Source organism: Schistocerca nitens, chromosome 1, assembly GCF_023898315.1.
Source record: "Schistocerca nitens isolate TAMUIC-IGC-003100 chromosome 1, iqSchNite1.1, whole genome shotgun sequence".
In the NCBI taxonomy this organism is placed as follows: domain Eukaryota; kingdom Metazoa; phylum Arthropoda; class Insecta; order Orthoptera; family Acrididae; genus Schistocerca; species Schistocerca nitens.
Window position 1 is genome coordinate 643035552 of NC_064614.1, and position 25511 is coordinate 643061062.

The window sequence follows — 25511 nt, forward strand, 5'->3', positions numbered from 1 at the left end:
CAGAAAATAAATATCACAGAATAGGTCATAAGGATTGAGATGAAGGAATACTAGTCAGAGATGTAGAGATACATGAACATGTAGTAGATTTTTTGTTTTCATTGATCCATTTAGTGTACATATGACTATAGGTATTTATTGTTCTACTCCAACTTTTTTTCTAAGTGGAGGTAGTACATGTCAATTATTTCCACTATGTGATGGTGACAATGGCGCTTAGATAGAGTTTAGCAGGTGTTATTGTCTAGGTTAACTGAAGTATTCCATTTCAATGATATGTAAGTCTTTTCTCCGCTAGCAGTAGTATCCTATACTTTGGCTGACCTATGTAGATCAATTGGAGAATAGGATACTAGGACTTTCTACTGCGAAAAACGCGATATATATAACGTTACGTTCTAAATATGGATAGGTATATATGGTAGTGTCCACGATCTGTTTTCTCAGTACTACACGAATTTGCTTGTCAACATTCGTCTATGTCTTTGCAATACATCATTGGTGGAACCTTGTGATGTCATTTTTCAAAGTCGATGGGTTCTATCCCATACTTCACTATTCTCCTGAATACGCCATTGCCTTAGTAGCTCCATAATGCTTTTGTACATCCAATACCACTTCAATACCGTCTTGAGTTGTTCAAACGTCAATCTTTACTGCATTCATTGCTGCACTGTCATCTGTTGGAAAACGCGCGCTAAGATCTGTTGAGAAAACAACGGACTACGCTACTGCGCAAAATTGCAACGATTGTTCTGCAAATAATAAGGATCAAAGAGTTTGTACATATTTCTGGACCCCTCTGTATGTAACAACAGAAACGAAAAATAGTAAAGAAAGCAATCGAAATGAGAATAAGCAAGCGATATGGAAATAGGTAAGAGCAGCACACGTCTTAACAGCTACTTTCCGAGTGAAAGAACACGCATAGTCAGATGTTCTCTGAAGCCAGTTGGGTATGTTCACTTGATATCCATTTCCATTCCGAAACATCAGCGGAGCCAGGCATTCAACTGGCGCTAGGCACTCCCGAACCATAACCATACAAGAGATCAGCAGCAACCCATCGTAGCGGCCGGCGATTTGTTCACTCGCGGGCGTCAGTACGATCTACGGAAACAGCGCGATGTAACGACAAAAAATGGTTCAAATGGCTGTGAGCACTATGGGACTTAACATCTATGGTCATCAGTCCCCTAGAACTTAGAACTACTTAAACCTAACTAACCCAAGGACATCACACAACACCCAGTCATCACGAGGCAGAGAAAATCCCTGACCCCGCCGGGAATCGAACCGGGGACCCCGTGCTCGGGAAGCGAGAACGCTACCGCGAGACCACGAGCTGCGGACGATGTAACGACAGAGTAATAGTATCGGTCAGTAGTGTGTAGGCCAAAAAATGCAGAGATGTCAAAAATCATAAAAAAAGCTGCCGTTAATATTTGTAACCTACAGTATATCTCTCGGCTAAAGTGAAGTTTCGCTAGATATGGTTACAATCGTCAACAATGTTCGATATTGGTAGACCTCAGGAAAACGTATTGAGATTTTATTAGCCTCCAAAAATTTAGCATGAATAACTTCCACCACAGCAATATTTCGTGGTGTTTCTGATGCGAAACACTTGCTTGTTAACTGAACGCATGCGTTATTCTGTTACTTAGCAACACAAATCAACAAAACAGAACGGCACCATATTTTATAGTTTGACTAGTATACGTTTTACGATAATGTACAAAGTTAAAATACTGTTAATCGGGCCTGTGAAGGTTAAGTATTTCATTTTCTCTCTGTGATCAGGAAAATAAAATTAAGCAAACAATGTATAAGGTTAATTTTCGTCTGTTGATCTCCTGTGGGCCAGTAAGTGTCATTAGACACGTGAGTAGCAGGCATGTTAAAAATGCGTACATTGTTCATAACGTATACTGTATACTCAGTGGTAAAGTGATTAATAGGGTAATACAGAATTAATTTCACCATCGAACATGATCGTGTAAATTTAGGTTCTCCTTTTACTAATACTTTAAACGTGAAACTTAAAACAAATACGAGCAACCCAAGAAGGAGTACCAGACTAAAACCAAAGTTTTGCAATTGACAGTAAAATTATCACTCCAGCGCGCTGCCTTCCACAGGAGGAGGAGATCTACTGGACCGCACAAATGTATTCAGTTGACAAAAACATTTCTTGGTAAAACCAGTTGCCAGTAAAAATATTAAAACAAATTTGGAACATTGCATGTCAATAACATTGTAAGGGATATTTGGACAGATTTCAACATTAATAATACTCAAAGAGCCAGAAGATCTGACTGCATCACGCATGTACTCAGTTTCAGTTTTCAACTAAATTGTTAAAACATTATAATATAAAGACAGGAATTTCCAAACTGACCGTGTAATCAAAGATAAAAGAAAAAAAATATATTAAGTTCCTGAGTTCTGTTTCAGGGATGAAAATAAGAGTGCAATCTACAATGAAATCGTAGGAATAATCAAGATTTGAACACACAGGAAATTAGAAGCAAGAGATAGGGCAAGTTTGAATGAATGGAAAAACAGACAAACTAGAACAACAGATGAGACAAAACAAGGCAGCCAAACGAAAGAAAAAAATGAAAGTGAAGTACGAAAATACAAAAGAGAGAGGATTAGTAAAAATGCATGCAGAGGAGAGGAAGCAATTAGTAAATGGCTCTTGCAGGAAGACTTCAAACCATTGCTAACACAATGTAGACCTACAGATTAAGCTCCTAAGTATTGTTTCTCTTTTTTTAAATGTATATTGCACCTAGCTGTTTGTGTTCTGAATATTGTTAGCATCTGCTTTTGACTTCCCCTTGGAATCAAATTTCTTAATTTTTAATTATGTCAGATTGACAACAGTTATGTTTAATTGGTGATGTGCACAACACAGCACACAGACAATGCTTGGGAAAATGACAGGAGAACTAATAAGAATTTCAGCAGTTTGGCAAGGTAGTGACGGTGCTGTATGTATGTATGTATTTAAGAAACAGCCCCAACTCATGTACTTTCTATCTGGTGGTGTGGTAGTGTGAGACTCTGCCATGTATACAACTAAAACTACTGGTTGCAGACTGTGCTGTCTTTAATTTTGTCAGCACATTAGTTATTCTTTTTATTTCATAATTGTGTAACCTAAGGCATATTCATATTTCTTGTGTAAATTATGTTTTCACGTGTCATTCTACCTTCTGTATACACATTATATTGAAAATAAATATTTAATTTTCAGAGTGGGAAGTCAACAATAGCCAATTTCTTGTCAGAGGCTGCAGACACAATGTCTAATGACTACAGAGCAACTCGGGGTGTCAGGATTCTTGAATTTGAATCACCAAATGTAAATGTAAATGGCAAATTTGTAACCTCTGATGTTGAGCTTTGGGACTGCAGTGGGAATTTAAAGTACGTGTTCTCCATAATACTTATTTTAAGAACTAAAAATTTGATGCTGAAGAGTAACTGAACAATTAACTTAACATATATTTTGAGATTACAGGTGTCCTTAGCCAAATTTCTCTCATGAAATTTTTGGGATATCAGCTGAGAGGCAGAAGCTATGTTTAAACAAGCTTTCTACTCTTCATCTTCAAGCAAACTCGTCATCTTCAGCTGAATTACGAGTAGGGGACTCTGTGAAATATAATTTCAAAATGCAGTGGTTCACTTTATTTCCTGTTTCATGAGTGTGCGCGTATGTGTCATACTGCATTCACATGCATCTGCACACTTCTTTAAAATTTCTTTATTGGAGATTGGAAAGAATGATGTGGCAGATTATTCCAGCACTAAGTAGAAAGTGAACTACTGCTTTCCTTTTGCTCATAACAGGTGTGTTGTTCTCAGCATAGGGCCTAAGGGGGCTCTCCCCCTTCCCCTACACACATCTTTTTCCAGCCTACATAACCACATCCGGTTTCCTTTCTGAAGAAAAGGAACCTACTCTAATCATGTTGCACCTGTTATTAAGTGTTTCCATTGATAGTACCATGAGTCCAAAGGTAAATATTGGCAAACCTTTCTGACCCTCTGTGATTTTTTTCTGACTTTGTTTATGCAGCATTGATTATTTAACTGCATGTATTTAGTAGCTAAGAGTTCCCAAATCTTGGTATTAACCTGAATATTGTATACTACATGAAGAATGTTGATTGCAATTTTATCGCAAACAGTAACACTCCTGAATCATTTTCGCACTGTCTTTAAGTATCCATCTCAATTTTTCGGTTAGGTCAGTGATTATCTACTGCCTAATTTTTTCTGTTAGTAATTGTGTTCAAGTGCTTGTAGTCAAGAAGGCAACTAGTGAAAGTAACAGGTAAGTTACAAAAATCAGCGGTAACTTCTTATTACAAATTATGTCACGGAAAGTAAAATGAAGAGTCCCCTAAGGAAATTATTTAATTTCAGTTCATCATTTTGTGACACATACTCAAGAAATAATTGATTACACAATCTGACAACTGTCACACAGGAGTAATATTATTTTTTGACTATATGGGATAGGGTTTTATGGTTGAGAACTGATATTGGAGAATGATATGCATATTCTAAGTAGCCCATAAACAACAATATAGTGGGGTTACCTTTTACCTCTAGTAGTCATTCCCTGTCATGTTTCACTCACAAATGGAGTGAGGGAAAAACGACTATGTATATGATGATGATGGTGATGACGATATGTTGTTTCCTTTTGTTCCTTATGAATTCCAGATACATAATAGTTTACATTATTTTGCCTTATTTATACTGAAATTAATTTTTCTTTAGATCCAACCTTTACAGTATGATCTACATTATAGGAAGCTGTAACAACAAAAAGTGCATTTGAGATGGGCTTCGAACAGCCTGTTGATTGCTATAATAGAGATTAAATGTATGATATTTGATAACTTACCACACTACCACAAAATAAATTACATTTACTAGAACAATCTTGTCAGGCTCAAAGGCTATTATTAATCAACCCCACTTTTTAACATGTACAGCAGGTGTCACACAAGGGAGTGTCTTTTCCTCAATGCTTTGCAGTGCCTATATTACTAAACTACTAAAATTTCCAACTGCAGCTGCAGATCGCCTGTCTAATGGTTTCAAGGGGCAAAAGATTCTTTTATGCATATAATTATTGACTGAATATACAAATTGAAAATTCTGCCTTAATTAACACATTAAGAGGTATAATCTCATGTTAACGGTTTAAAACAATAAGTTGAGTGTTAAAGTTAGAAACTATGTGTATTTCTTGCGGCAGCATAACTCACAGGGAGCACAGAAACTTTTTCTGGTGGACATCCCCATGAAATAATGAGAAGAAAAAAAGTTTATTGCTTACTACACTTTCACTGTTCATGCAGTAAAACTTCAGCGTTAGGCATGATGTTTTAAAGTATTACTTCTTTACTTCTAACTCTATTAGCAACACACTTTGCCAACAGTATTCACATAAACCACAGAATGGGATTTCAGTTCTTTAAAGAATTAGGGCAGGAGATTGGTGATAGGTTAGAAATGGACGTACATATTCTTTAGATAACTAAATACACAGGTTTAAAAGAAGATCCACGATTAATGTACAGTCAATAAGATCATCACAGATGGACCACAAGCTTGAATTAGGCAAGGATGTGAGAGGAAACTGGCTGTCTCTTGAAATATTTACCTCAATTGGTTCAACTCGAATGCTTTAACCATTGCACCAACACATTTGGCGATACTTTGGTGAGGAGTCAATACAAATTTGTGCACCTGCTAATGATTTTGCTATTGCTAGTATAAGAATATTATTGTTAGGGGAAAAGAGACTGAACTGAAGGAATAGCACACTCAAGATGTTTTGCAATCAATGAAGTGAAAATTTTAAGAAGAGTCGATAATGTTTGCAGATTACCAGCAAGAAATTTCAGTGCGGGAGCTTTTTAGTTAACGTAACCAATAATACAAAATCTGTATCCCATGAAATAAGAGGATTCGTTTGTACTGGGATATTAATGTTTTCTGAGTATCACAACAGCCTCTTACAATGTCAGTCTGTAACAAACTTATTTATTTTGTTGCCATTTGTCATTTTGAGGCATGGTGACCAATCAGTGCTGATGGAAGACAGCCAGCCCAAATTATTTTAAAGGTGAGTATTGAGGAGCTCATAATGCAAGGATCACAGAGGGCAGTAAAATAACACAGCCAAGATATAGGTACCAGAAGAATAAAGAAAACATTGTTGAAACAGAAACCAGCTGTGATAAGACACAGAAAGGAATAAACAGATAATGTGAGAGATACAGTTAACACAGTCGGGAAGGAATGCCAATTATTGCAGAATAAAACACACCGTTGATAAGGCTTGGGCTGAGACACTGTGGGAGTATGTTAAAAAAAAAAGGAAAGAGCTTACTTCTGAGTGTCACCATAGTTTGATGTGTTAGTTTGTGCACGCAGTTGTATTTTTATGTTTAGTGGACAACAAAGTGTTTCTAATAGTATTGAAGCTACAAGAGCAAAACAGCAGTGTAGTAGATTAGTTTGCTCTGGACACCAGGCAAGTAAGTAATGTGCCCTTCATGAGTGTTATTCAGGTCCAACCAAGATGGACAAAATGATTAAGCTACAGCTGAAAAAATATCAACACTATCATAGGATGTGAATATAACAGAAGAAATCCACCAAGATGGTACCAGCAGAGTACTATTGCAACAGTCAACTGACTACTGGCTTTTTGCAGAAATCGATGAGTATTGCTACTACCAAACTGACAATAATAATTTATGCAGACAATGATTCACTTATAAGTATTGTGGAAAGGCCAAGAAATCAATTGGTAACACACCTAATGGCCACACAGAAAATGATATTCATTGCGGTTATAACAACCAAGCAAAACATAATATTGCCAAAGCAGGAATGTAAGTATAGAAAGAAATTCAGAATTAATGACAAACTACTTGTTAATAAAATGAGCACGGAGAGAAATTTGGAAGCATATACTGCAGACAGTGTAACACAAAAACAGAGTGTTACAAAAAAAAATAGATGTCTTTCTTAGTGAAGAGGAAATATGCCATGCCGAAAGTGAGAGCCCAGTGTTGCATGTGTAAAGATATGGGGGAAAAAGTCCCAGAATGGAAAAATAAAGCCAATTCCTGTCTCTGTTCCAATCTTCCAAGCACGCCACCTTCCACATGTTGCAATTTTGGACAGGTGTTGGCCAGTACACTGGTACGTTCAGTAAGCTTCCCAACAGTATTGTTGTTTTATAGTTTAATGAGATGAGTGCCATTCTAAGGTGTGTTCACTGTCCCGAAAACCACAGTTCAACTGACAGAACCTGCACTGAATTTAAGGAATGGGCAGTCATTAAATACATATTCCACTGCAAGCAACAATTAGTCAGTACCAGAACAGAAGAAGTATCCTGAATCCAATCCAAGGTGTCAAGGACATTTTCCAATCATCCCAACTGCAGTTGGCACATGGATGACAGTAAAGAATGATGTCATTTCAGTGCAAGGAATATGAGCTTGATGCCGTCTGTGTCCAGTGCCCTTTAGCACACCTGCAGCATACATCTGCTCCCCAACTCCATATGTTGTCACACCTGGTGCTCCTGTAGTCAGCAGCGATGACACAGCATCCTCTACAGTGCCAAATTGTCTGGGGTGAGGGTGAGTGTCATATCACACACCCCCCCCCCCTTTCTGCTAATTTCTACTTTCTACCCACTGCAACCACAGATAAATTTGCTATTATTAATGACATTTTGCCAAGTTAGCCTGATGTTGCAAATTACATCCTCCAGGTTTGATGTGTGGATTAAAGAACTCATTCTTTTAATGTTTGTCTTATCTGCAATCCAAAACTGCTAAAGCAATTAAACAAATATTACAGTGGAATGCTCTCTCACTGAAGTCAAATGGAAATATACCGAATGTACTCAAAACACAAAGCATCTCAGTCTGTTTTCTTGAAGAGGCTTGGTTACGTGTGACTCAACAGATTTCAGTTCTGGACTATCAGCTGTTTTAAAAAGATCGAGATGAGTACAGGGGAAAAGCTATCTTGATTAAACATGAAACTGGATGTACATCTCAGCTTAAACATCTGTGCAGATCCTATTTAGGCAGAAGGAATGAAGTTAAAGGCTTGTAGATGGCATATACAAAAAATTTTAAGTATCACCTTGAAAAACTTAAGCTACGACTGTGAAACTTTGTGATGTTGTTAGTCCTGCTCGTCATGTTTACCGTTCAGTGTGACACATTTTTCCCGGTGACAGTTGGAATGGTGGGGACGTTGGCTGTGGACTTCCTCATTTTAGCTGTTCAGGAAACTTTTCACCTCAAAAATCATCTCGTTGTCTTTTAGGAAATGCCTGCCATGAAATTGTTTCTTCATACAGGTAAAGATAAAAAAACCTCAGGGGTCCATACCAGGAGACTACAGGAGTGAGGCAAATTTGACAGCCCTAAGAAGCAGTATGTGAATCACACCCTGTGCAGATTGAGGTGGGGTGTTGTCATAAAGCAGAAACACTCCACAGGACAATTTCTTTGACAGTCCTCTCATAACTTTGTTATAAGATTTGTGAGTATGCTCCTGTGATAGTTTGCCCTCTTACAAGCATAATCTGATTCCTCAAAAGCACTCAGAATCAATATGCCCAATGAGTTAGGTTCTTACCTTTTTTTGGCAGTGGTTAATCCATTTTGGATTATCCACTGGTTAGTGGTTAATCCATTTTGGATTATCCACTGGTTCCTTTACTCCTTTATCTCAGGGTAATAGTGATATTCCTGGCACCCACGCATGGCAGCAGGGGAGGGGGGGGGGGGCAGCTAAACAAATTTTCTGGGATGTCCTACCACAGCTGCAACATTTCCGCAGCTGCCTCTGTTCGGCAGGCTGTTTGAGTGAGTGCAGTCAGTCACATACACTAGCAACACTTTCATCTTCAAAATATCATGCAAGATGTTGGAAACTCACCCATGACCGACATTGCCTATCTATATATGCCAGTCTTCAGGCATCGGGTTCCCATGCTTCATGCGACTCCAAAGCCTTCATAGATAGGGAGTCTTCCACTTTATTCCTCATCATTCACACTTCTTGACCTTGCTGGAAGCCGACCGCTTTGTCATATAATGATGTCATTGTTTCCGTATATTTCCATCAACTCACCCACAGATTGTTATAACATTGTACCTCTTCAAATGCAGAAAACAAATTACTGCATGATACTTCACTTTGTCAAAGGGTTGTCCCATTTAGTTTTGGGTCTTCTAGTGGTGAGCTACAAAGATGTAGTACAGGGACTTCAGATTCTACCAAAACTGCATACACACCTACAAACAAACAAAAAATTAACTACTTAATTTTATTTTTTGAGCTGATAATTAAAACTGTAGGAACCACTTGCCTCAGACCTCTTACCAGTTTTGGTAAGTATACTAATCCCAATAAGAAAAAAAAAACACTCCCATGTAAAGGTGGAGGACTGGAAAAGATGACTAGGAAGCATATAAAACAAAGCTTGAGGAGAAACTTAACAGCTCTGCCAATCATGGTAAAACTTGTGAAGATTCTGCCAATTATTTCTGATTATGGAACATACTGTTGGAACTACAATTCCACATTTTATTATGTTCTTTTATCCCACATTTTATTATGTTCCATTTGAATAGCAGACACCCACCAGTTTAGTGGGATAAGAAACAGACACTGCTACAGCAGAAAGAAGAGCAGGATTGGAGGCTTATGGGTGACATCCAGAAGTTGAACATATAGTCAATTCTGCCATCTATAGGTGCCAATGATATTTACACTCAACTCAAAATGAAAGTGCCAGCCAGGACAAAAACATTTTTGTAATAGTCTCTCATATGCCACTAAAATGAACTCTAACTGGAACCTTCCAACTGCAATTTTACTATCCGCAACGCCAGATTCAATGCAGAAAGACCGAGAACACTCAACCTGACAATGACTTACATCATATTCTAAATGAACCATTCTGTGTAAAGGACCTCCACAGGTCATTGGTGTGGAATGCAAATATTGCACATGGGCGAGACAACATATTGTAATCTGTGATTAAGGCAACTTTTGTAAGTTGAAAAATATTATTGCTCAGGATGTTTTATGCAGTATGGTTCCTGGAACTGAAAACTGGACAATTGTACCTACATACAAGAATGGGAAGCTACATTGTATAGACCAATAGTGTCACACCATCACTGTTTTATAAAATACTAGAAAAAAGAAAAGAACTAGTCATTTAAAGGAATGCACCATGTAAGGAATCTAAGATGGATATGAAACTGTTAAAGGGCATTTCAAGTGGATGGGAACATGCGTCATCTCCATACAGGTAGGTCACATGCTTCAGATGGTATCAGTGCATTTTTTGATGTTAAGACACATCATAGTGGCCAATTACAGCTTCCTCTGGAAGCCTCCGTGCTTACATGGGTCTCACTACAGCATTAGGGAGACTCAAGTATTCTAATGACCTAGATGAACACACAATTATTATTCTGACAGACTCACAGTCAGTATTGTGCGGTCCATAAAGAATCAAATAGACAGTAATTTCAACAGCTACTTGGTATACCAGATAACAGAAAAGATTGTAGAAGTATACTACTGCAACAAGGAAGTTACTATGCTATGAGTGGAGGGCCACTATGCTATTAGAGGAGATTAAATTCTCGACATTCTTGCTACAGTGCAGAACATACTTGCACGATTGTGGTTCTTCTTCGGAATGTAACATAAAAAGTTTCTTGCCACAATTTTTTATCTCCACTTTAATCACAGAAGGTTCAGACTGCACCCCTCACACCTGAAATGGACTAATACATCCCTGTGTGACTGATGTGGAGGAACAAACCACATCATTTCTGGCTGCCACTGTGATACCATCTGGCAAGAAATTTGCTGCAGAGCTTAGGGGGGTCAACAGCTGCTGACGAGGATGAATATGTTACTTGCGACAAATGATGTCGTCATATATAAACATATATTTGCCTTTTATATACTAAATTAATTGTTATTTATTAAATCGGGTTGCAAAACTTGAGGGCAAAATTAACTTTCAAATGATGTGCCACTGCCAAGTAACAGTTCGATGAAACTTGGACCATTGTTGTTGTTGTTGTGGTCTTCAGTCCTGAGACTGGTTTGATGCAGCTCTCCATTCTACTCTATCCTGTGCAAGCTTCTTCATCTCCCAGTACCTACTGCAACCTACATCCTTCTGAATCTGCTTAGTGTATTGATCTCTTGGTCTCCCTCTACGATTTTTACCCTCCACGCTGCCCTCCAATGCTAAATTTGTGATCCCTTGATGCCTCAAAACATGTCCTACCAACCGATCCCTTCTTCTAGTCAAGTTGTGCCACAAACTTCTCTTCTCCCCAATCCTATTCAACACCTCCTCATTAGTTACGTGATCTACCCACCTTATCTTCAGCATTCTTCTGTAGCACCACATTTCGAAAGCTTCTATTCTCTTCTTGTCCAAACTGGTTATCGTCCATGTTTCACTTCCATACATGGCTACACTCCATACAAATACTCTCAGAAACGACTTCCTGACACTTAAATCTATATTTGATGTTAACAAATTTCTCTTCTTCAGAAACGATTTCCTTGCCATTGCCAGTCTACATTTTATATCCTCTCTACTTCGACCATCATCAGTTATTTTACTCCCTAAATAGCAAAACTCCTTTACTACTTTAAGTGTCTCATTTCCTAATCTAATTCCCTCAGCATCACCCGATTTAATTTGACTACATTCCATTATCCTCGTTTTGCTTTTGTTGATGTTCATCTTATATCCTCCTTTCAAGACACTGTCCATTCCGTTCAACTGCTCTTCCAAGTCCTTTGCTGTCTCTGACAGAATTACAATGTCATCGGCGAACCTCAAAGTTTTTACTTCTTCTCCATGAATTTTAATACCTACTCCGAATTTTTCTTTTGTTTCCTTTACTGCTTGCTCAATATACAGATTGAATAACATCGGGGAGAGGCTACAACCCTGTCTCACTCCTTTCCCAACCACTGATTCCCTTTCATGCCCCTCGACTCTTATAACTGCCATCTGGTTTCTGTACAAATTGTAAATAGCCTTTCGCTCCCTGTATTTTACCCCTGCCACCTTCAGAATTTGAAAGAGAGTATTCCAGTTAACGTTGTCAAAAGCTTTCTCTAAGTCTACAAATGCTAGAAACGTAGATTTGCCTTTTCTTAATCTTTCTTCTAAGATAAGTCGTAAGGTTAGTATTGCCTCACGTGTTCCAACATTTCTACGGAATCCAAACTGATCTTCCCCGAGGTCCGCTTCTACCAGTTTTTCCATTCGTCTGTAAAGAATTCGTGTTAGTATTTTGCAGCTGTGGCTTATTAAACTGATAGTTCGGTAATTTTCACATCTGTCAACACCTGCTTTCTTTGGTATTGGAATTATTATATTCTTCTTGAAGTCTGTGGGTATTTCGCCTGTCTCATACATCTTGCTCACCAGATGGTAGAGTTTTGTCAGGACTGGCTCTCCCAAGGCCATCAGTAGTTCTAATGGAATGTTGTCTACTCCCGGGGCCTTGTTTCGACTCAGGTCTTTAAGTGCTCTGTCAAACTCTTCACGCAGTATCTTATCTCCCATTTCATCTTCATCTACATCCTCTTCCATTTCCATAATACTGTCCTCAAGTACATCGTCCTTGTATAAACCCTCTATATACGCCTTCCACCTTTCTGCCTTCCCTTCTTTGCTTAGAACTGGGTTGCCATTTGAGCTCTTGATATTCATACAAGTGGTTCTCTTCTCTCCAAAGGTCTCTTTAATTTTCCTGTAGGCAGTATCTATCTTACCCCTAGTGAGACAAGCCTCTACATCCTTACATTTGTCCTCTAGCCATCGCTGCTTAGCCATTTTGCACTTTCTGTCGATCTCATTTTTGAGACGTTTGTATTCCCTTTTGCCTGCTTCATTTACTGCATTTTTATATTTTCTCCTTTCATCAATTAAATTCAATATTTCTTCTGTTACCCAAGGATTTCTATTAGCCCTCGTCTTTTTACCTACTTGGTCCTCTGCTGCCTTCACTACTTCATCCCTCAGAGCTACCCATTCTTCTTCTTCTGTATTTCTTTCCCCCATTCCTGTCAATTGTTCCCTTATGCTCTCCCTGAAACTCTCTACAACCTCTGGTTCTTTCAGTTTATCCAGGTCCCATCTCCTTAAATTCCCACCTTTTTGCAGTTTCTTCAGTTTCAATCTGCAGCTCATAACCAATAGATTGTGGTCAGAATCCACATCTGCCCCTGGAAATGTCTTACAATTTAAAACCTGGTTCCTAAATCTCTGTCTTACCATTATATAATCTATCTGATACCTATTAGTATCTCCAGGATTCTTCCAGGTATACAACCTTCTTTTATGATTCTTGAACCAAGTGTTAGCTATGATTAAGTTATGCTCTGTGCAAAATTCTACAGAACTTCTGTAGTATAACACAGAAAGCAACTGAAAGAAATGCACAATGAGATGAACGGAAATGACACTTTGGATATTAAAAAAGGCAGTATGTGGCTCTCAATAAGCTGTGTGATCACTACAGATTGCAATACATGCTTTGGAATGTGCTTCCATGCTGGCTACAAGGCAAGTAAGCAACTTTTGTGGTAGGTGTTCTATTCCTCCACCAGTGTGGTTGACAACTGCTAGATAGTCATTGGTGCATGTGAACATGCTGCAATACGTCTCCTACACATCCCACACATGCTTGATGGTATTTAAGTTGGGGAAATGGGCAAACCAGTCCCTTCACTGAGTATCCCCTTGTTCTGAGAGCTCCTCCACTGACACTTTTTGATGCTGTCATGCTTTTTCATCCACAAAAAAAGTAAGTGCCAAATGCACCCCTGAAAAGACACACATGGGGAAGGAATACAGTGTCACAATATCGTTGACCAGTGAATGTACTGGTTCAATTACGTACTCCCAACTCTTGCCATATGAGGGTACGTCCTACATTGTGAAACATTTTGGAACACAGGTGTTATGGTGCAGGGAGGTGTAATAATGTTTGGGCATACAGACCTCCAAATCTTTAAACACGGTATACTCACTGATCAATGATATTGTGACTCTGTATTCCTTCCCCATGTGTGCCCTTTGGTACTGACTTCGGATGACAATGCATGACCACATCGAAAAGTTCAGGTGGAGGATTCAGTGAATGGATTGGTTTGACCGTTCCCCCAACTTAAATCCCATTGAGCATTTGTGGAATGCATTGGGCAGACATATTGCAGCATGTTTTGCATGCACCATCAACTGTTCCATAGCCATCAACCATGCTCGTGGAGCTATGGCACACCCTACCACAAGAACTGTTTACTTACCCTGTAGCCAGGATGGAAGCACATTCCAGAGCATGCATTGCCGTCTGTAGTAAACGCACATCCTATTACGAGCCACATCTTGCCTTTTTTTTTAATGTCCATGGGACCATCATAAATTGCAGTGACTTCAGTGTAAAGACTATCTTTGAATAAAAGTGTCATTTCATCTCACTGTGTACTTCTTCCAGTTACCTTCTGTACTATACTGTAGCAGTTCTTAGTATGTATGATCCAAGTTTCATTGATCTGTATTACCTGGCAGTGACACATCACGAAAGTGCTACTTTCATTCTTAAGTTTTGCACACCAATGTATAATTTATAGATATTATGTATCAAAGATTGGCTGAGAGGATAATGTCTAGAGACTATAAAAAAGGAAGAATACAGCAGCTGGCAATCCTAGTGGAGATGAAATCAAACAGGGTTGTAATCAATCTGACAAAGTATTTTGAAAGAACAGTCATCAACCTGTAGGATGATTTGAACATCACAGAGTTTTATTAGGTAAATAAGTAAAATTAAGAATGCCAAACAACAGTACTTCTAAAATATTTAACACTGAAGGAAAACATGTTAAAGTATAGTCCCCATATCCATTGAATATGAAGACATCAGCCCTGTAAAACTTTTCATCATCCCAGAGTTAATATCAATACTGTTTCTCACAGATAATTTGGAATTAAATTATTCTTCAAAATGTTGCCATCTAAAAGTAATAAGAAATGTCAATCTGTAAAAAAAACTGTATAAAAAAGGTCTGCAATATCTTGTGTGTGTTCTTGGGAAGCAGAGTAACTGGGGAACATTCTTCACTGTCCGGACTTGCACAAAGGGAAGGTTTGCCTATTATTGGGTGCTCCAATGTTACATAGGTAGTACAGCCTCTTGTAGAAGGAAGTCAAATGGGGAACAGATGTGTTTAGCAGGAGTCTTGGCCAAGATGTGGAAGAGGCTCTGCTGGCAACTATTGAACGCGATACATGCACCCAGCTGCAAATCGTGGATCATTTTAGCACCAAAGATGCCTGGTGCTAGGTGCTGTCCTCGCCTCCTTCCAGCCATTAGCTGAAGTGGTGAAGGCCATTAGCCTCATTCACAGGGTGAAAGCACAACTTACGATTTGTAGCACTGTCCTTAACAATGAATGTGGCCATGTGGTTTGGAGCCAGATAAAGGAATTAAATCTGAGGCTACCTCTATTGCATATTACAAATGTGTTGTAAGTTGTTGTTGTTGTTGCTGCAATGAAATGAAATGAAATATGTCACAATAGGTAAATGACATTAAATCTCTTAACATTATTAAAAATAAAATGAGTGACTAACAAAATGTGACACTGAAAAATTATAGCAGTGACACAAAATAACAGTAATAATATACTAATGTATAAAGTTTGTTTTAAGTCATCAGTCTTCTGACTTGTTTGATGCAGCCCGCCATGAATTCCTCTCCTGTGCCAACCTCTTCATTTTAGAGTAGCACTTGCAATCTACATCCTGCTGTATTCGAATCTCTGTCTTCCTCTACAGTTTTTGCCCTCAACAGCTCCCTCTAGTACCATGGAAGTCATGTCCTATCATACTGTCCCTTCTCCTTATCAGTGTTTTCCACATATTCCTTTCCCCTATGATTCTGCACAGAAGCTCCTCATTCCTTACCTTATCAGACCACCTAATTTTCAACATTTGTCTGTCGTACCACATCTCAAATGCTTTTATTTTTTCTTTTCCGATTTCCCACAGTCCATGTTTCATACCAAACAATGCTGTGCTCCAAACATACATTCTCAGAAATTTATACCTCAAAGTAAGGCCTATGTTTGATAACAGTAGACTTCTTTTGGCCTGGAATGCATTTTTTGCCAGTGCTAGTCTACTTTTGATGACCTCCTTGCTCTGTCAGCCATTGGTTATTTTGCTGCCTAGGTAGTGAATTCCTTAACTTCATCTACTTAGTGACCATCAACCCTGATGTTAAGTTTCTCGCTGTTCTCATATCTTTTACTTCTTGAAATTTCTTTTTTCTTTGATTTGCTCTCAGTCAATATTCTGCACTCATTAGACTCTTCATTCCATTCAGCAGATCATGTAATTCTTTCTCACTTTTGCTCAGGATAGCAATGTCATCAGCAAATCTTATTATCGATATCCTTTCACCTTGAATTTCATTCCACTCCTGAATCTTTCTTTTATTTCCATCATTGATTCTTCAATGTACAGATTGAACAGTAGGGGCAAAAGGCTACACCCTTGTCTTACACCCTTTTTAATCCAAGCACTTCACTTCATTCTTGGTTGTCCACTCTTATTATCCCCTCTTGGCTCTTATACATATTACACATTACCTGTCTTTCTGTATCACTTACCCCTATTTTTCTCAGAATTTCGAACATCTTGCACCATTTTACATTGTTAAACGCTTTTTGCAGGTTGACAAACTCTATGAACATGTCTTGATTTTACTTTAGTCTTGCATCCATTATCAACCGTAACATCAGAATTGCCTCTCTGGTGCCTTTACCTTTCCTAAAGCCAAACTAATTGTCGTCTAACACATCCTTAATTTTCTTTTCCATTCTTCTGTACATTATTCTTGTCAAAAACTTTGATGTATGAGCTGTTAAGCTGATTGTGCGATAATTCTTGCACTTGTCAGCTCTTGCAGTCTTTGGAACTGTGTGGATGATTATTTTTCTGAAAGTCAGATGGTATGTCGCCTGACTCATACAGTCTACACACCAACATGAATAGTCATTTTGTTGCTACTTCCTGCAATGCTTTTAGAAATTCTGATGGAATGTTATTTATCCCTTCTCCTTTATTTGACCTTAGGTCCTCCAAAGCTCTTTTGGATTCGGATTCTAATACTGGATCCCTTGTCTTCTTTGAAATCGACTCCTGTTTCTTCTTCTATCACGTCAGACAAATCTTCCCCCTCATTGTATTGTATGTTAACCGGGGACCTAGAAATGATGCAGAGGCTCCATCCCTGCTGCAGCCGCAGTGGTCCACAACTCCACGACGACTACTGCAGTCCACTTTACCCCTCCGCTGCCCCACACCAGAACCCCTATGTTTGCGTGGTAGAGTAATGGTGGTGTATGTGTACCTGGAGAACTTGTTTGCGTAGCAATCGCCAACATAGTGTAGCTGAGGCGGAATAAGGGGAACGAGCCCACATTCGCTGAGGCAGATGGAAAACCACCTAAAAACAATCCACAGACTGTCCGGGTGGATTCGTGCCGGGGACCAGGTGCTCCTGCCCACTCTGGAAAGCAGTGCGTTAGACCACTCGGCTAACCGGCTGGAATTCGTGTGTGATGGTCTGAACAGATGTCTGCCTATTGCACATTACGACCCTCTTCAACTGTCAGCAGTCTTTGTCAGTCAACAGGTGAGGTCGGCCTGTACGCTTTTGTGCTCTATGTGTCCCTTCACATTTCCACTTCACTATCACATTGAAAACAGTGGACCTAGGGATGTTTAGGTGAGTGGAAATCTGTGTACATATGTATGACACAAGTGACACCCAATCACCCGACCATGTTCAAAGTACTTGAGTTCCACGGGGTGCCCAATTCTGCTCTCTCACGATGTCTAATGACCACTGAGCTTGCTGATATGGAGTACCTGGCAGTAGGTGGTAGCACAATGAACCTAATATAAAAAACTTATGCTTTTTGGGGATGTCAGGATACTTTTGATCACAGAGTGTATTAGATTCTACTTCTTCAGGGTCTTATGACTGTACTGTTTGCACTATTAAGCATTTACTCTTGTTATCATTCCAAGTGGCAGCACAATCGTGTAAACACCTACTCAACCACTCTGTAACAGGTATTTAGACCTAAATTGCAAAATAGGTTCTCTAACAGACTACATTATTCATATCAATATAATAGAGGGAAACATTCCACATGGGAAAAATATATCTAAAAACAAAGATGATGTGACTTACCGAACAAAAGCGCTGGCAGGTCGATAGACACACAAACAAACACAAACACACACACAAAATTCAAGCTTTCGCAACAAACTGTTGCCTCATCAGGAAAGAGGGGAAGGAGAGGGAAAGACGAAAGGATGTGGGTTTTAAGGGAGAGGGGAAGGAGAGGGAAAGACGAAAGGATGTGGGTTTTAAGGGAGAGGGTAAGGAGTCATTCCAATCCCAGGAGCGGAAAGCCTTACCTTAGGGGGAAAAAAGGACAGGCATACACTCGCGCGCACACGCACACACACACACACACACACACACACACACACACACACACACACACACACACAGACGACTACATTATTCAATATTTTGCCTGTATTTTAACTGAAACTCTGAACTTATTATCCATGGAAACATTTAAATTTAAGAAATTGTTTCACTAGTGTAGTTACTACAGTACCATCCATTTATCTACACTATATTGAAATTGAAACTCAGATTTCTTACTTACCTCACACATCCTTAAGCAATCAATGCATTTGAGCACGTCTTTGATTGTCCTGATGTAGTCCTGCCATCATAATGAAAGGTGTAGCACCCCCCCCCCCCCCCCCCCGCCTCCTCCCAAATTGCTATAGACCCTTGTACCTCCTGTGAAATTTCTGGCAGAATGCTTGAATATTGGGGTGGGGGCTACAGTCAGATTTCGTCTGAGCTTATTCAATTCTTTGTCGAGTCTTATGGTAGAAAAACAAATATTTAAAGTTGACACCTTAGGTCTGAACTTGCATGCCCACTAATACATAGCCTGTGGTCAAATGTAATGCATGCTCAGCGTGGATGTTTGTGGGGAGGGGAGGTTGGATGGGAGGGGGATAGCTGAGACCTAAGTCTCAGTTTTGCAGGCAAAAGACTTTGGACACTTTGGGATGATGCTGAAAAATGCAAAACAGATCTACATCAGCAGTGATACCCCAACAAAATAAGGTCTGTACGTGTGGCAAGACCCAAACAGTGTAACATGTCCAACTACAGATTATGACCATCCCTCTACAATTTCAAATTTTTCACCTATTACGAAAACAGTGATACAAGTGTAGCCTGTTTCCAGGGTTGTTAACACTTTATTTCTTATTTTGTCTTTTTTTCCTTTTCATAATGCTCCTAATGCTTTTACATACAGTATTCTTCGGGCTACACAATAACAAAAATTACAATAGCTCCTGTTTTCTTATATCATATATGGAACTGTAAAGACCAGGTGCTTATAAAGTTGTTTTGTATTGTAAATTTTTAATACATGCATGAAAGTAATTTATTTAGGCTGATAATTATTACACTTTATCTTCCATTCTCTTCTCTCACTCTGTCTTTTTTCTTTAAACCAAGCAATGGGTACTACATGACTTATGAATTAATAATGATACAACAGGTTTCAGCAGCATTGGCCTGCCCTACAATATGAAACTAATGGTGTGGTGCTTGTGTATAAGCCAACTGTGAATGAACATGGCCAGCTGTTAGAAATGTTTTACAATTACTTTGTGATACAGAGTGGTCTTTCAGCAAGGAGTTGCATGGTCCTCGCAAATGTTGGCTCTGATGCTGAGCGTGATTCCAGACAACACATTAAACTCCGTAAGTGCTTTGAAAAATAATCTTAAAACTTTGTGATCTTCTTGTAAAGATAATTTTCTCACTGTCAAATTTGTTACAGCAGCAGATACATTTAGCAAAGTACTGCAAATAATAGCTGATGTTGATGGAAGTGGCAATCGCTTAAGAACAGATTTTGGAATTTTTTTGTCAAATGTATTTAGTGGAATGAGAGAGAAACATGAAGAGGAGGAACTAAATGTAATGAATGTGCAAGCAGTGTGACAATACAGAAGTACTAACAAAATATGTATTTTTAAGCCTACATGTTATAAACATGAAATCACGTATTAACAAATAAATCTTAAAGAGAATTTAAAATGTTTCTGTTACTTCCCATCCATGAAAGATTTTTCAGTCTCTGTACCATTTTGTTGACATACTTGATGCTATTTGTTTTTTGCTAATACACTCCTGGAAATGGAAAAAAGAACACATTGACACCGGTGTGTCAGACCCACCATACTTGCTCCGGACACTGCGAAAGGGCTGTACAAGCAATGATCACACGCACGGCACAGTGGACACACCAGGAACCGCGGTGTTGGCCGTCGAATGGCGCTAGCTGCGCAGCATTTGTGCACCGCCGCCGTCAGTGTCAGCCAGTTTGCCGTGGCATACGGAGCTCCATCGCAGTCTTTAACACTGGTAGCATGCCGCGACAGCGTGGACGTGAACCGTATGTGCAGTTGACGGACTTTGAGCGAGGGCGTATAGTGGGCATGCGGCAGGCCGGGTGGACGTACCGCCGAATTGCTAAACACGTGGGGCGTGAGGTCTCCACAGTACATCGATGTTGTCGCCAGTGGTCGGCGGAAGGTGCACGTGCCCGTCGACCTGGGACCGGACCGCAGCGACGCACGGATGCACGCCAAGACCGTAGGATCCTACGCAGTGCCGTAGGGGACCGCACCGCCACTTCCCAGCAAATTAGGGACACTGTTGCTCCTGGGATATCGGCGAGGACCATTCGCAACCGTCTCCATGAAGCTGGGCTACGGTCCCGCACACCGTTAGGCCGTCTTCCGCTCACGCCCCAACATCGTGCAGCCCGCCTCCAGTGGTGTCGCGACAGGCGTGAATGGAGGGATGAATGGAGACGTGTCGTCTTCAGCGATGAGAGTCGCTTCTGCCTTGGTGCCAATGATGGTCGTATGCGTGTTTGGCGCCGTGCAGGTGAGCGCCACAATCAGGACTGCATACGACCGAGGCACACAGGGCCAACACCCGGCATCATGGTGTGGGGAGCGATCTCCTACACTGGCCGTACACCACTGGTGATCGTCGAGGGGACACTGAATAGTGCACGGTACATCCAAACCGTCATCGAACCCATCGTTCTACCATTCCTAGACCGGCAAGGGAACTTGCTGTTCCAACAGGACAATGCACGTCCACATGTATCCCGTGCCACCCAACGTGCTCTAGAAGGTGTAAGTCAACTACCCTGGCCAGCAAGATCTCCGGATCTGTCCCCCATTGAGCATGTTTGGGACTGGATGAAGCGTCGTCTCACGCGGTCTGCACGTCCAGCACGAACGCTGGTCCAACTGAGGCGCCAGGTGGAAATGGCATGGCAAGCCGTTCCACAGGACTACATCCAGCATCTCTACGATCGTCTCCATGGGAGAATAGCAGCCTGCATTGCTGCGAAAGGTGGATATACACTATACTAGTGCCGACATTGTGCATGCTCTGTTGCCTGTGTCTATGTGCCTGTGGTTCTGTCAGTGTGATCATGTGATGTATCTGACCCCAGGAATGTGTCAATAAAGTTTCCCCTTCCTGGGACAATGAATTCACGGTGTTCTTATTTCAATTTCCAGGAGTGTATTTTGTATTTTCTATTTTTCTGTGAATGCTACCATTTTTAGGCATTAAACGTGAAACAAAGAACTTCTAAGCTTAACTTGTACCATTTGCCTATCTCAATATGTTCCATAAGTGTGGCCTCACAGCAGTCTCTTATGATATAAAGCTGAAGGATGACTATTGGCAATGACAGCAAACCACAAAGAATAATAACATCAGATGAACGACCTTTTTTGTGTGTTATTTCATTTAATATATGCCTGCAAATTGACAGGGAGTAGATTTCACTAAGCTTTATCGGATATGGAGAAATTGCAGAAAGAGATGTATGAGCATAATCTGCCACCTCTAGGCAATAAAGTGTCTTATTTGTAATCCACTTGTGAGTACATCCTCTCTAACATAAGACACAAAATGAAATACAGGCAGCAGAGTAATTAACTAAATGGCTGTTGGTTACTGCAGGTGACAGCTGAAAACTGCAAAATTAAATATTTTTTTTTAGTTGGCTGGGTATTTTTTATAAACTGTAAGAAGCTTTTAAACTGTAATAAGCTTTACAGTTTTATTCCAATTCTTAAGTAGAATGTAGATACGTTTTGAGAGAATATTTGTTTTTTACCAACAGGACACGAGTTAACAGAGCAGTACAGAAGAATAATTTCAGAGTGCAAGTACAAGAAGAACAATCCTATAACCAGTTCGTAATTCTGAGAATTTGTAAGATTAATCTAAATTCTCAGTTTACAGCACCCTTAATCATTTGCTACAGAAAACACAAGTTGTTATTTGCCTTTGCTGTCAGTGTCAATAAAGTGCCCTCACGGTAAATAATGCAGCAGGCAAATACTGCAGCAGACTTTAAGATTACTCTTTTGGATGGCTAAATAAAATTACATTTTAAACAACATTTTGTGTGTGTTATTTTGTTGACTACTGTTGAGGAATCTTTGTTTGGGCTGACTTAATCTAAACCTTACAAACAAATGCATTTGAAAAAATTTACCAGAAGAAGATAAAGACATTTCCGTCAGTGACTAAAGATTTCACCAAAAAGAAGTTACTGATAACCTCGGGATGGTATTATAGCTCTACGCAATGTTATTGAGTCCTGAGAATGCTTGTAATAGAACTGGAGCCTGTGTACATTTTGACTAGTGCCTGTTACATGAAGAGTGTAGCTACAAGAAATAAAGTTTAAAAAACTCTTCATTTTGCTACATGACACTAGCATTTTATGTCTGATTTATATACAAGTATGGTTTTATCATTAAAAAATGTAATGTTTGGTTTCCATTTAACACTTCTCTCTTCAACTTAATTTGCATATGTATTTTCCAATAATTTGCAATTTTTTAATATAAGAAAGATTTTTATTTACACGATTTAAAAAATCCTAGCTTTTTCTTTGATAGATTGCTGAGGTAGTCACATTTTATAACAAGTATTTTCTGTTCTTTTAGGATACATGCAAACATAACATCATGCACTCAAACAGAACTAGGAAATACAGTAATCACTCCTAATCAGCAATATGCAGAACACAACACACAGATAACAATTACATTCCTGTTTAATACATTATATATAACTCATGATATGCCAACAAATAATGAATATTTTTCATTGTACAAGAAGATGAAAATTTTAGTAAAAATTTGTAGCATCAAAAATATATTGCAACAACTAACTCTCAGTCTTAACAGTAAACAAATTTTGTATCTAATCTGTTGACACACACTTAGACAAATATACTGGTAAATATACATTGCCTAAAAAGCTCTAAGTTTTGTTATTTAAACTATCTACATTGCCAAATCATTTAACACAGGCTATGCTGTTACAAATTAATAATAATTAATCTACAGAATTATTGACATAACTGTGTGACTGACTGTTAGGAGAACTTAGAGGAGCGTGTTATCTGGAACTTATCACTGCACTTGAATGCTGTCTTGCCTTCATATGAGAATAAATTTAAACTTGAGAAAAATGAAATTATAATACACTGTGCACCATCTGGGAATACTATTTTCCATTTGTCAGTCACACTGTTATTTCAATTGTTCTGTACTGCCTGTAACTTGATATCCCCTAAAACATTTTTCCACTGATCTTAGTCACATATAAAATTCAAAACACATATCCAAGGCACAACATCAAGTGTTTTCCAAATATGCGTTTTCCAGCATTTATATTTTTTCATTGTTTTTAAAAGAATGAACAGTCTCTGCAATTTGTACAAGAAGAATTTACAAGTAAAGATTACACTGTATTTTCATTTATCACAAAGCAATAGCACACACACACACTTCGAGCTCAATTCAAACTGATTCTTGTAATGTTCTTGCCAGAAAGAATAATTTTTTTGGAAGATCGTAAACATTCAGCTGCCTATTCCAGCTCGCTCTGAATAATCATTACTTATGTATACCACTCTGATTATTTTGCACATTTATAACATGAATAGAAAATTTAACAATCTATCACAGGACCAGATGAGCACCACCTTTATTACGAAGAAATTGAATGATGAAATCTGGGACTCTCACAATATTTAGTATGCCTACAAAGACTGGAGTGTCCCTGAACACACCTGCTGTATATTTAGATTCTAAATACCCAGTGAGATCATCAAAAATAGACGCTATAAGTAAAAAACTCTGTCTGTGTGATCATAGTAAAAAGAACTCTAACAAAGATATCCACACAACGACAACAACAACAACAACAGGTGAACCACATATACAACCACAAAAATGTGCTGTACATATGTAGACTATATGTACCTTGTAACAATTAATGTCCAATGTAGTTTAGTAAATTTTTTCATACTGTTAACAGCTGATATCAAAATCTCAAAACCAACACATTACTACTGGAATTTAATATCTCCATATATAAAACAATCTTTATGATCGTGTGTAGTGATAGCAGCTCATTAATCAGTTCTGCAACATATTTTTTTCCATGTAATAAAAATATCAGTAACATGAAATTATGAGTATGAACAAACAACAATGAAGACGCACAAAAATTTATTCCCACTTTTTATTGAAACTATAGCATATTCTCTTGGGAAATGAAATAAAAGACGAAGAGAAGTAGATAAATTATAAATGACAAGATTATTAGGAGATGACATGCACTAATTGAACAATGAACAAAGAATTAATAAAATTTGTCGGTCATAGGCCTTGAAAATAACTTGGCAACAACAGAACAGTCTGAGTTCCTGGGAAGAATCAAATGAGGATTAATGGAAAACATTGTGAGTTAAGAAAAGTGTAACATTTAACCAGTATGTAAATGGCATCAAAGGAATATGGGAAGCAGATCATTCTGATGAGTTGAGAGAACCGACAGCTGGGAGAACTGAATGACGGAGTTTGTGTATGGGAATATGGCAGACGTTTTAAAGATGATAGAGCCAAGGAGGAAGAGAATTTGGGGAATAGCAATTGCGATGGTATGGTACAGATGTGAGGATAAGAATTTATGTACTCTTGGGACATAGTTGTGCTAAGTGGTAACAATGGAACAGTTCTGCACAACTTTTTAAATAGCCAACAAATAATGTTCTTTCTCTGTAGACTCAGCTTAGACTTCTTGTTAGCAATCAACTGGGCAACTGCTAACTTTTCTTTGTTATGCGATCACTTT

At 38.9% G+C, this 25511-nt stretch overlaps 2 protein-coding genes across 10 annotated transcripts in view; one reads left to right on the forward strand and one right to left on the reverse strand.

Annotated features, from left to right (window-relative positions):
• LOC126258184 (ARF GTPase-activating protein GIT1) overlaps positions 1-25511 on the reverse strand; it is a 311125-nt gene that overhangs the window by 57437 nt on the left and 228177 nt on the right. The gene's annotated exons all lie outside the window — the stretch shown is intronic.
• Positions 769-20390, forward strand: LOC126258216 (intraflagellar transport protein 22 homolog). Of its 9 annotated transcripts, none has more exons than XM_049955632.1 (4): positions 769-877; positions 3266-3438; positions 19813-20018; positions 20098-20389. In XM_049955632.1, the coding sequence occupies exons 2-4, from the start codon at positions 3314-3316 to the stop codon at positions 20259-20261; spliced, it is 495 nt and encodes a 164-aa protein (XP_049811589.1). In that variant the 5' UTR covers positions 769-877; positions 3266-3313; the 3' UTR covers positions 20262-20389. The 9 variants fall into 9 exon arrangements, with proteins under 9 accessions (XP_049811589.1, XP_049811585.1, XP_049811583.1 ...); XM_049955628.1 differs by lacking the exon at positions 769-877 and adding an exon at positions 1480-1541 and having other exon boundaries at positions 20098-20390; XM_049955626.1 differs by lacking the exon at positions 769-877 and adding an exon at positions 1677-1772 and having other exon boundaries at positions 20098-20388.

What these genes read in the sequence shown, in the direction of transcription:
- LOC126258216 (XM_049955624.1), top strand. Translation starts at nt 1,825, where the DNA reads ATGTATAAGGTTAATTTTCGTCTGTTGATCTCCTGTGGGCCAGTAAGT. An exon ending in GACTGCAGTGGGAATTTAAA is followed by an intron (nt 3,439 to 19,812) that starts GTACGTGTTCTC and finishes ATGATACAACAG; the next exon opens with GTTTCAGCAGCATTGGCCTG. An exon ending in CAGACAACACATTAAACTCC is followed by an intron (nt 20,019 to 20,100) that starts GTAAGTGCTTTG and finishes TTGTTACAGCAG; the next exon opens with CAGATACATTTAGCAAAGTA.